The sequence below is a fragment of the Salvelinus sp. IW2-2015 genome, linkage group LG18, assembly GCF_002910315.2.
Source record: "Salvelinus sp. IW2-2015 linkage group LG18, ASM291031v2, whole genome shotgun sequence".
Classification (NCBI taxonomy): domain Eukaryota; kingdom Metazoa; phylum Chordata; class Actinopteri; order Salmoniformes; family Salmonidae; genus Salvelinus; species Salvelinus sp. IW2-2015.
In genome coordinates this window covers 49768338-49781613 of record NC_036858.1, presented here as the reverse complement: position 1 = coordinate 49781613, position 13276 = coordinate 49768338, and the positions used below count along the sequence as shown (strand labels likewise).

The 13276-nt window shown below is 40.7% G+C and overlaps 1 protein-coding gene across 2 annotated transcripts in view; it reads left to right on the top strand.

The window, feature by feature from the left end:
* Positions 1-13276, top strand: part of alox5a (arachidonate 5-lipoxygenase a) — a 30412-nt gene that overhangs the window by 4026 nt on the left and 13110 nt on the right. The window contains exon 2 of one of the 2 annotated variants that reach the window (XM_024147629.2): positions 12340-12473. In XM_024147629.2, coding sequence (XP_024003397.1) covers positions 12340-12473 — 134 coding nt within the window. Of the gene's footprint in view, positions 1-12144; positions 12474-13276 lie in introns of those variants that run through there. The other variant, XM_024009042.3, reaches the window with a different exon arrangement.

Sequence of the window (13276 nt, the reverse complement as noted above, 5' to 3'; positions counted from 1 at the left end):
ACGACATCAACTATGAAATAACATATGGAATCATGTAGTAACCMAAAAAAAAGTGTCAAACAAATCAAAATATATTTTATATTTGAGATTCTTCAGTAGTAGTAGCCAACCTTTGCCTTGATGACAGCTTTGCACACTCTTGACATTTTSTCAACCAGCTTCATGAGGTARTCACCTGGAATGCATTTCAATTAAATGGTGTTCCTTGTTAATTTGTGGAATTTCTTTCCTTAATGCATTTGAGCCAATCAGTTGTGACAAGGTAGGGGTGATATACAGAAGATAGCATTATTTGGTAAAAGACCAAGTCCATATTATGGCAAGAACAGCTCAGATAAGCAAAGAGAAATGACAGTCCATCATTACTTTAAGACATGAAGGTCAGTCAATCTGGACAATTTCAAGAACTTTCAAAGTTTCTTCGAGTGCAGTTGCAAAAACCATCAAGCGCTATGATGAAACTGGCTCTCATGAGGACCTCCACAGGAAAGGAAAACCCAGAGTTACCTCTGTTGCAGAGAATAAGTTCATTAGAGTTAAATGATTGCAGCCCAAATAAATGCTTCACAGAGTTCAAGTAATAGACACATCTCAACATCAACTGTTCAGAGGAGATGGTGTGAATCAGGCCTTCATGGTCGAATTGCTGCAAAGAAACCACTACTAAAGGACACCAATAAGAAGAAGAGACCTGCTTGGGCCAAGAAACACGAGCAATGGCCATTAGACAGGTGGAAGTCTGTCCTTTGGTCTGATGAGTCCAAATTTGCGATTTCTGGTTCCAACCACCGTGTCTTTGAGACGCAGAGTAGGTGAACGGATGATCTCCGCATGTGGGGTTCCCACCGTGAAGCATGGAGGAGGAGGTGTGATGTGTGGGGTGCTTTGCTGGTGACACTGTCTGTGATTTATTTAGAATTCAAGGCACACTTAACCAGCATGGCTACCACAACATTCTGCAGCGATATGCCATCCCATCTGGTTTGGGCTTAGTGGGACTTTCATCATTAGTTTTTCAACAAGACAATGACCTAAAACACACCTCCAGGCTGTGTAATGGCTATTTGACCAAGAAGAGTGATGGAGTGCTGCATCCGATGACCTGGCCTCCACATTCATCCGACCTCAACCCAATTGAGATGGTTTGGGATGAGTTGGACGGCAGAGTGAAGGAAAAGCAGCCAACAAGGGCTCAGCATATGTGTGAACTCCTTCAAGACTGTTGGAAAAGCATTCTAAGAATGTGCAAAGCTGTCATCAAGGCGAAAGAATCTAAAATATATTTTGATTTAACACTTTTTTTGGTTACTACATGATTCCATATCTGTTATTTCATAGTTTTGACATCTTCACTATTCTACATTTATAGAAAAAAAAATTAAGAAAAACCCTTGAATGAGTAGGTGTGTCCAAACTTTTGACTGGAACTGTAAATGTCAGTACATACATACACACAAATTAAGTCAGATGGGGGAGAGGTGTTGCTTTATTTCTTTTTTTTCTTTTATTTAAACCCGGTTTGCTGTTTACTTRCGCTATGAGATGAAAGGGAGTTCCATGCAATCGTGGCTCTATATAATATTGTACGTTTTCTTGAATTTGTTCTGGACCTGGGGACTGTGAAGAGACCCCTGGTTCACAATCGCAATCACACGGCACACTGCCCTAACCCACCTGGACAGGAGGAATACCTATGTAAGAATGCTGTTCATCGACTACAGCTCAGCATTTAACACCATAGTACCCTCCAAACTCGTCATTAAGAACCTGAGTCTCAACTGCGCCCTGTGCAACTGGGTCCTGGACTTTGACGGGCTGCCCCCAGGTGGTGAGGGTAGGAAACAACACGGCCTACAGGGAGGAGGTCAGAGACCTGGCTGTGTGGTGCCAGGACAACAACCTCTCAACATGAACACCTCTCCCTCAACATCAACATGATCACCGCGGAGTGTGGTGTCAGGAAAATAACCTCACACTCAACGTCAACATAACAAAGGAGATGATCGTGGACTTCAGGAAACAGCAGAGGGAGCAGCCCCCATCCACATCGACGGGACAGTAGTGGAGAAGGTGGGAAGTTTTAAGTTCCTCGGCGTACACATCACGGACAAACTGAAATGGTCCACCCACACAGACAGCGTGGTGAAGAAGGCGCAACAGCGCCTCTTCAACCTCAGGAGGCTGAAGAAATTTGGCTTGTCACCAGAAACACTCACAAACTTTAACAGATGCACAATCGAGAGCATCCTGTCGGGCTGTATCACCGCCTGGTACGGTAACTGCTCCGCCCACAACCGCAAGGCTCTCCAGAGGGTAGTGAGGTCTGCACAACGCATCACCGGGGGCAAACTACCTGCCCTCCAAGACACCTACACCACCCGATGTCACAGGAAGGCCAAAAAGATCATCAAGGACAACAACCACCCGAGCCACTGCCTGTTCACCCCGCTATCAGTACAGATGCATCAAAGCTGGGATAGAGAAACAGAAGCTGTTTTTCAATCTCAAGGCCATCAGACTGTTAAACAGCCAMCACTAACATTGAGAGGCTGCTGCCAACATACTGACTCAAATCTCTAGCCACTTTAATAATTAAAAATTGGATGTAATAAATGTATCACTAGTCACTTTAAACAATGGCACTTTATATAATGTTTACATACCCTACATTACTCATCTCATATGTATATACTGTGTTCTACACCATCTACTGCATCTTGCCTATGCCGTTCTGCCATCGTTCATCCAAATATTTATTTGTACATATTCTTATTCATTATTTTACACTTGTTAGTTGGGAAATTGTTAGGAATTGTTAGATTACTTGTTAGATATTACTGCACGGTCGGAACTAGAAGCACAAGCATTTTGCTACACTCGCATTAACATCTGCTAACCATGTGTATGTGACCAATAACATTTTATTTGATGTCTGGTGGGGTAAGTACAGTGCATTCGGAAAGTATTCAGACCCCTTGACTTTTTCCACATTTGTTTACATTACAGCCTTATTCTAAAATGGATTACATAGTTTTTCCCCTCATCAATCTACATACAATACCCCATTTTAAGACGAAGTAAAAACTTTTCTTTTTTTTTAGCAAATGTATTAACTGAAATATCACATTTATATACAGTTGAAGTCGTAAGTTTACATACACTTAGGTTTGAGTCATTAAAACTCGTTTTTCAACCACTCCACAAATTTCTTGTTAAACTATAGTTTTGGCAAGTCGGTTAGGACATCTACTTTGTGCATGACACAAGTAATTTTTCCAACAATTGTTTACAGACTGATTATTTCACTTAATTCACTGTATCACAATTCCAGTGGGTCAGAAGTTTACATACACTAAGTTGACTGTGCCTTTAAACAGCTTGGAAAATTCCAGAAAATTAGGTCATGGCATTAGAAGCTTCTGATAGGCTAATTGACATAATTTCAGTCAATTGGAAATGTACCTGTGGATGTATTTCAAGGCCTACCTTCAAACTCAGTGCCACTTTGCTTGACATCATGGGAAAATCAAAAGAAATCAGCCAAGACCTCAAAGAAAACTGTAGACCTCCACAAGTCTGGTTCATCCTTGGGAGCAATTTCCAAACGCCTGAAGGTACCATGTTCATCTGTACAAACAATTGTATGCAAGTATAAACACCATGGGACCACGCAGCCGTCACACCGCTCAGGAAGGAGACGCATTCTGTCTCCTAAAGATAAACGTACTTTGGTGCGAAAAGTACAAATCAATCCCAGAACAACAGCAATGGACCTTGTGAAGATGCTGGAGGAAACKGGTACAAAAGTATCTATATCCACAGTAAAACGAGTCCTATATCGACATAACTTGAAAGGCCGCTCAGCAAGGAAGAAGCCACTGCTCCAAAACCGCCATAAAAAAGCCAGACTTCGGTTTGCAACTGCACATGGGGACAAAGATTGTACTTTTTGCAGAAATGTCCTCTGGTCTGATGAAACAAAAATAKAACTGTTTGGCCATAATGACCATCGTTATGTTTGGAGGGAGAAGGGGAGGCTTGCAGGCCGAAGAACACCATCCCAACTGTGAAGCACGGGGGTGGCAGCATCATGTTGTGGGGGTGCTTTGCTGCAGGAGGGACTTGTGCACTTCACAAAATAGATGGCATCATGCAGCAGGAAAAATGATGTGGATATATTGAAGCAACATCTCAAGACATTCAGGAAGTTAAAGCTTGGTCGCAAATGGGTCTTCCAAATGGACAATGGACCTCATGCATACTTCCAAAGTTGTAGCAAAATGGCTTAAGGACAACAAAGTCAAGGTATTGGAGTGCCCATTAAAGCCCTGACCTCAATCCCGTAGAACATTTGTGAACAGAACTGAAAAAGCGTGTGTGAGCAAGGAGGCCGACAAACCTGACTCAGTTACACCAGCTCTGTCAGGAGGAATGGGCCAATATTCACCCAACTTATTGTGGGAAGCTTGTGGAAGGCTACCTGAAACGTTTGACCCAAGTTAAACAATTTAAAGGCAATGCTACCAAATACTAATTGAGTGTATGTAAACAGTGGAATGAGATGAAAGAAATAAAAGCTGAATAAATCATTCTCTCTACTATTATTCTGACATTTCACATTCTTAAAATAAAGTGGTGATCCTAACTGACCTAAGACAGGGAATTGTTACTAGGATTAAATGTCAGGAATTGTGAAAACTGAGTTTAAATGTTTAAACTTCCGACTTCAACAAGTTTTCAGACCATTTTCTCAGTACTTTGTTATAGCACCTTTKGCAGTGATTACAGTACGAGTCTTCTTGGGTATGATGCTACAAGCTTGGCACACCTGTATTTGGGGAGTTTCTCCCATTCTTCTCTGTAGATCATCTCAAGCTCTGTCAAGTTGGATGGGGATTGTTGATGCACAGCTATTTTCAGGTCTCTCCAGAGATGTTCGATCGGGTTCAAGTCTGGGCTCTGGCTTGGCCATTCAAGAACATTCGGAGACTTGTCCCGAAGCCATTCCTGCGTTGTTGTAGCTGTGTGCTTAGGGTTGTTGTCCTGTTGGAAGGTGAACCTTCGCCCCAGTCTGAGGTCCTGAGCGCTTTGGAGCATGTTTTCATCAAGGATTTCTCTGTACTTTGCTTTGTTCATCTTTCTCTCGTTCCTGACTAGTCTCCCAGTCCCTGCCACTGAAAAATCTCCTCACAGCATGATGCTGCCACCACCATGCTTCCCCGAAGGGATGGTGCCAGGTTTCTTCCAGATGTGACGCTTGGCATTCAGGCTAAAGAGTTTAGTCTTGGTTTACTCAGACCATAGGAATCTTATTCTCATAGTCTGAGAGTTTTTAGGTGCCTTCTGGCAAACTCCAAGYGGGCTGTCTTGTGCCTTTTTACTGAGGAGTGGCTTCCGTCTTGCCACTCTACCATAAAGGCCTAATTGGTAGTGTGCTGCAGAGATTGTTGTCCTTCTGGAAGTTTCGCCCATCTCCACAGAGGAACTCTGGAGCTCTGTCAGTGACCATCGGGTTCTTGGTCATCTTGGTTTTTGCTCTGACGTGCACTGTCAACTGCGGGACCTAATATAGACAGGTGTGTGCCTTTCCAAATCATGTCCAATCAATTGAATTTACCACAGGTGGACTCCAATCATGTTGTTGATCATCCTTGAGATGTTTCTATGTAAACAGGATGTACCTGAGCTCAATTTGAGGCTCATAGCRAAGTGTCTGAACACTTATGTAAATAAGGTGTTTTTGTATTTGTAAAAACCTGTTTTCGCTTTGTCCATTATGGGGTACTGTGTGTAGATTCAGGATTTTCTTATTTATTTAATCAATTTTAGAATAAGGCTGTAACGTAACAATGTGGAAAAAGTCAAGGGGTCTGAATACTTTCCGAATAGCTCTGTTGATTATACAGACATTTTGGCATTTTTAACACATTGTTTCTCACAAAAACAAGAATTGATGCGGTCAATTTACTTTGAACTTAGAGAAACTGACGCGCATGCTGTTGACATTTTCCCTCTGTGTACATTGAAGGGCAAGATGTGCTGCTCTGTTGTGGGTCGGCTGCCGCTTTTCTAGGTCTTTTGCAGCACTTGACCATATCACCGGACAATAGTAAAGATTTGATAAAACTAGAGCGTGCAGGACTTTTAGTTGACTGTGGTGTTAAAAATGCTGAACATCTCTTTATCACACAGACTTCTCCCCATCTTTAAAACAAATTAATCAATATGGCTTGACCATGAACATTTACAGTCTAAGGTGACACCAAAAAGTCTCCTCAACTTGCTCAACAGCTGAACTTAGGGAATGATTTGTACCAAATGCAATGCTTTTGGTTTTAGATATGTTCAGGACTAGTTTATTACTAGCCACCAATTCCCAAACTGACCAACWCTTTGTTTTAGGGTTACAGTGATTTTACTACCTGTGGTTACTGACATGTTACTGACATGTATAATGTTGAATCATCAGAGTACATAGACACACAGGCTTTGTTTAATGCTAGTGATAGATCATTAGTAAAAATGTAGAACAGTAAAGAGCTGCCTTGYGGAATACCACACTTTACTTGTTTTACATTATAGAAGCTTCCATTGAAGAAAACCCTCTGTGTTCTATTGGATAGATGGCTCTCAACCCATGATATGGCAGAGGATGTAAAGCCATAACACGTTTTTTCAGTAACAGATTATGGTCAATAATATCGAAGTTTGCACTGAAGTCTAACAACATACAATATCATTAATGTCATTTCAGTACATGTTGAGTGCCCTACTCTATAAGCAAGCTGAAAGTTTGTGTTCATTTGCCCAGAGAAATAGCATTGTATCTGGTCAAACACAATTTCTTTCCAAAAGTTTGCTAAGAGCTGGCAGCAAGCTGATTGGTTGGCTGTGAGAATCAGTAAAGGGCGCATTACCAATCTTGGGTAGTCAAATAACTTTAGCTTCCCTCCAGGTCTGAGGACAAACACTTTTCAGATTGAAGTAGCATCTCCTTTTCCGTTTCAAAATGTTTTATCCTATTTGGTGTTTACTGAACGTGGCCCTGTTAACTGTTTTGTTAACCCCCACATGGGTTTTAGACATAATGTATGCTATTTAGCTTAGGATAAAAGCAAATTAGTCCTGCGTGCATACATTTTACATATGGGTGGTCCTGGGAATCGAACCCACTACCCTGAGCTAAAAAGGACCATAATTGTCTCTGTAAATGTCTAATTAGAGTGAGATTGGTTGCATTAATAAGTGGAGCGCCTGTAATGAATGTAGTAATGTGTTTATTCTGTAGGCCTAAATCATACTGTTGAAACGCTATGGTCCGAAATCCTAACTTGAGATCTAGTGCCAGGAAAAGTATTTGAACCCTTTGGAATTATTTGGATTTCTGCATAAATTGGTCATCAAATTTGATCTGATCTTCATCAAAGTCACAACAATAGAAACACATAGTGTGCTTAAAACTAATAACACACAAATTATTGTATTTTTCTGGTCTATATTGAATACATAATTTAAACATTCACAGTGTAGGTTGGAAAAAGTATGTGAACCCCTATACTAATGACTTCTCTAAAAACTAATTGGAGTCAGGAGTCAGCTAACCTGGAGTCCAATTAATGAGATGAGATTGAAGATGTTGGTTAGAGCTGTCTTGCCCTATAAAAAAAAAAAAAAAAACTCATAAAATGTGAGTTTGCTATTCACAAGAAGCATTGCCTGATGTGAACCATGCCTCAAACAAAAGAGATTTCAGAAGACCTAAGATTAAGAATTGTTGACTTGCATAAAGCTCGAAAGGGTTAGAAAAGTATCTCTAAGGGCCTCCCGGGTGGCGCAGTGGTCTAAGGCACTGCATCGCAGTGCTAGCTGTGCCACCAGAGATGGCACAGCTCTGGTGGCCGCGACCAAGAGGCTCATGGGGCGACGCACAATTGGCCCAGCGTCGTCCGGGTTAGGGAGGGATTGGCCGGCAGGGATATCCTTGTCTCATCGTGCACTAGTGACTCCTGTGGCGGGCTGACTAGGTCGCTAGGTGTACGTTGTTTCCTCCGACACATTGGTGCGGCTGGCTTCCGAGTTGGATGTGCGTAGTGTCAAGAAGCAGTGCGGCTTGGTTGGGTTGTGTTTCGGAGGATGCATGGCTCTCGACCTTCGCCTCTCCCGAGTCCGTACGGGAGTAGCAGCGGTGAGACAAGACAGTAACTACTACTAATTGGATACCACGAAAAAGGGGGGTAAAATKTTAAAAATTAAGTTAATTAATTAATAGAAAAGTATCTCTAAAAGCCTTGATGTTCATCAGTCCACGGTAAGACAAATTGTCTATAAATGGAGAAAGTTCAGAACTGTTGCTAGGAGTGGCCGTCCTGCAAAGATGACTGCAAAAGCACAGCGCAGAATTATCAATGAGGTTAAGAAGAATCCTAGTGTCAGCTAAAGACTTCTCTGGAACATGCTAACATCTCTGTTGACGAGTCTACGATGCGTAAAACACTAAACGAGAGTGTTCATGGGAGTGCACAATGGAAGAAGCCACTGCTGTCCAAAAAAACATTTCTGCACGTCTGAAGTTTGCAAAAGTGGACTTGGATGTTCCACAGCGCTACTGGTAAAATATTCTGTGGACAGATAACTACAGTTGAGTTGTTTGGAAGGAACACACAACACTATGTGTGGAGAAAAAAAGGCACAGCACACCAACATCAGCCTCATCCCAACTGTAAAGTATGGTGGCGGGAGCATCATGGTTTGGGACTGCTTTGCTGCCTCAGGGCCTGGACAGCAAGTTTATCAATACATTTTGCAGGAGAATGTTAGTGTATCTGTCCGCCAATTGAAGTTGGGTGATGCAACAGGACAATGTTTACACGGTGTGTTCAATAAAGACATGAAAACGTATAATTGTTTGTGTGTTATTAGTTTAAGCAGACTGTGTTTGTCTGTTGTGTCCTAGATGAAGATCAGATCAAATTTGATGACCAATTTATGCATAAATCCAGGTATTTCCAAAGGGTTCAAATACTTTTTCTTGCCACTGTATGTTTGTAACTCAAATGTTCAGGTAAATCCCCCATTTTATATCGATACATGGTTTACACAGAAGTCCAAGTCAATTCCATTTCAATTCAGGAAGTTAACTGAAATCCCAATTCCAATTATCCTCATTGAAAAGCAATGACGAGAATTAGAATTGAATTGAGCCAAACCTTGTCAGGATTCAGGCCTAAAGAGTACAATCAACTCACTGCTGCTCATTGTAACCTGACAGTAGACTACACATGAACTATCCTAGCCTGGTTAAAACAGACTAAACGCTGTGCTCACCTTACAGTCTGGACAATGGTGAGCACAGCATTATGTCTGGTGTAACCAGGCTAGAACTACCCTGTCTTCAGGTTTGTCTATTTTTGATAAATGTATATGACGATATTATAATATATCAGGAAGGGAATTTTGGTTTTGTCTGATATGGAAATCATTTGTTTGGTACTACTGAACAATTATTATATATATATATATATTATATATATATTTTTTTTTTACCAGTTTTATTTGTCCATTTAGGCAGAAATGGACAGTTTTGCTTGTTCTGATTTTATGAATTATAAAAGATCTGAATTGCGCTTAAATGTTGTCTTATTGAGTCAATATGAAAATAAAGGCTCTTATTTCTCATACAGTACTTATGATTTGGTCATGTGGTTTATATTAGTCATTTAACAGACGATCTTATCCAGAGTGCATACATTTTCGCTTACTAATCAAGTAAGAAATGTATTGTGATCCAACAAAATTAGCTACATAAATATATAATTTGAWTATGTAGGCTAAACCTGTTATTATGTTGCAGTTCCCCCTAGTAGGACTGCTGTGGGTGTTGTCTTGCCCATTKCTTTACACACAACTGTAACATTAAGGTTAGATTGCTGCATAACATCACAGAGTAAGCTGGATATTATTGAGCTTCTTCATTCCTCCATGGCTTGAGGTAGAAGCTGCCTGTAACTGAACTAGGATCAGTTTACCCTCCACCAATCCAATCGACACACAACTGACTTCAGATGACTGTCTAGGCAGTGCAACTGCAGCCTACTCCTTGGTTGTGAGTGAGAGACTGGAACAAACCAAACCACATACAGTACTGCTACAATATGGAAGTATATTAGTATATCATACTGTATCCAGCAGTGAAATAGTGGGATTCCATATTTGCATGTATTTTTCTTGACACCATCCAACACTTGTTGTCTGACATTAGCACATTTGACTGGTAAATATATGTGTAGCCTATTACATTTACATTTAAGTCATTTAGCAGACGCTCTTATCCAGAGCGACTTACAAATTGGAAAGTTCATACATATTCATCCTGGTCCCCCCGTGGGGAATGAACCCACAACCCTGGCGTTGCAAGCGCCATGCTCTACCAACTGAGCCACACGGGACCACATATTACTGGCTAGAGAGCTGCTTTCTGCCTTTCTGAGTATTCACTGTCAATGGAATGATCGCTGCACCCTTGTTTTCCCCATCCTTTATTAAACCTAGCCTTGTCCCAGATCTGCTGTCTTGCCACCTTTCTATAGTAATTTTTTATTGGCAAGAYGGCACAATCAGTTCTGGGACCAGGCTATATTAGACCTATTTAATGTAATCATTTTGGAACACAGAGGCATTTCCCTCTCCCATATATAGCATAACATATTCCATTAGACCTATACGGCCTGTTTCTATCTCCTCTCATTGGTAATGGAACATTGGGAGCATTAGTAAAATGAACCCTGTAAGTACAGATATTTGGTTGAATATTGACATTGGAAGTTCCCATTGGCTCCTCAGTGATTGTGTGGGTGTTCCCGCAGAATAGTCGGCTTACCTATACAGGTGTGCACTACTCATGATTTGGAAACCAATAGCTGTGATGTTTTCATCAAATAGAAAAAGTATTCACTGTGATGGGGAAAAGGAAGTGGATTTGATAATATGATGTCTAAAACCTTTACTAATAACTTTCTGAAGCTTTTATACACTGAGTATACCAAACATTAGGAACACCGTCCTAATTTGATTTGCACCCTCCCTTTGCCCTATGTTGACGCCAATGGTTCCCACAGTTGTCAAGTTGGCTGGATGTCCTTTGGGTGGTGGTAAGCTATTATTGATACACACAGGAAACTGTTGAGCGTGGAAAACCCAGTAGAGTTGCAGTTCTTGACACAAACCAGTGCGCCTCGCACCTACTACCATACCCCGTTCAAAAGCACTTAAATATTTGATCTTACCCATTAACCCTCTAAATGGCAAACATACACAATCCTAACTTACTTAGTCCTCTTTGTCCCGGGTAGGACATACAGTGTACATGTAACACTGCAACAATCCTGTTTTATTGCTTCTTTAAATCAGCACAACAGTTTTCAGCTGTGCTAACATAATTGCAAAAGGGTTTTCTAATGATCAATTAGCCTTTTAAAATGATAAACTTGGATTAGCTAACACAACGTGCCATTGGAACACAGGAGTGATGGTTGCTGATAATGGGCCTCTGTACGCCTATGTAGATATTCCATTAAAAATCAGCCTTTTCCAGCTACAATAGTCATTTACAACATTAACAATGTCTACACTGTATTTCTGATCAATTTGATGTTATTTTAAAAATAGACAAAAAATGTGCTTTTCTTTCAAAAACAAGGACATTTCTAAGTGACCCCAAAATGTTCAACGGTAGTGTATATAGCACCAGTCAAAAGTTACTACTACTACTAATTGATGTATTTTACTTTATTTTTTACTATTTTCTACATTGTAGAATAATAGTGAAGACATCAACACTATGAAATAACACATGGAATCATGAATCTTGAATGAGTAACACAAACAAAGCTGTAACACAACAAAATGTGGAATACTTCCTGAATGCACTGTATATTGGTATTGTCATAAACATTGAGAGAGTGAAAGAGGGATCTGGCCGTTCCTTCAGGCATGATAAGAGGGTGGTTTCAAACACTCAAACAGTACATCAGCCAGTGTGAAACATTATCCAATGCCTCTGCATCCTCTAGCTAGCTGTTTAACAGCATTTGCATTACATGTGTTGTGTCAGTGTATAAGGGGTGTTTATGAGAGAGTGAGCTAGAGATAGAGGGAGGGAGGAGCGAGAAAGAGAGACCGAGAGTAGGAGATCTAGAAAGGGGAAATCTAATTTTGTCCAGACTCTGAGTCAACAACTGACACACTTGTAGGAGGCTATCATATCTGCCTGCAGACAACCAGTGGATATCAGTTCTCCTGTCCATCGTGTGTGTGTGTGTACCACCATGCCATCCTACACAGTGACGGTGGCTACAGGAAGCCAGTGGTTTGCAGGGACTGATGACTACATCTATATCACCCTGGTGGGAACAGAGGGATGCAGTGAGAGGACTTTACTGGACAAACCGCTCTACAACGACTTCGAGAGAGGGGCGGTGAGTTGAGTTACAGTGGCAAGAGTCCGTTTGAAAGTTTCACAGTGTGTGCATTACTTCAAATACACTCAGAGGTGACCTTGTTAATGATAGAGAGAAAATATTTCCAATAACTATCAGATTTGAAATTCTGGCTGCATCCTGATTCTTCACTCTTCCCCCAATGTGCACGTGCATACTTCTCATCACTTCTCAGTCAATGCTTAATAAAAAGCACACTTCCTCTAGTATCTGTCCTGAAGCCTCAACTCAAATTATGCATATTAATTGGACTGATTACTAGTTTGTGTTGAAAATGACATACATGTTAGACCACAAGATATCTCCGTCTGGAAGCCCTCACAATACCTCGGTCTGGGTGAATGAATTGTACTGTAACAATAACATTTGACATGCCTTTTGGACATATTCATATTTATTACAACAACATTGTATTATTCATTTTTWAATTATTTTAACGTAATTAAGGACTGACATTTGACAGAAAATGTTGTGCAATGTTTTAAATGCATACTGCTAATAACTGCACAAAGTTCCTTAACAAATGTACAAATAAATAATTTGTTTTATTTTACTGTTCCCTGGTGTAAGATCTGCCACAGAATGTATTGCAGGATCACCCCAGTCCCTCTATTCTATTTAATAAATAGTGCTTGAAACTGTACTGCAATATGAGGTAATGGGAGTAAATCCATCGCATAAAGAGGAAATAAATGGTCATTGCTCTCAATACTACTATGTGAGGGACTGTGATACTCAGGCACGCAATAAGAGCCATTTACAGAGTGCTTTTTACCTGATTT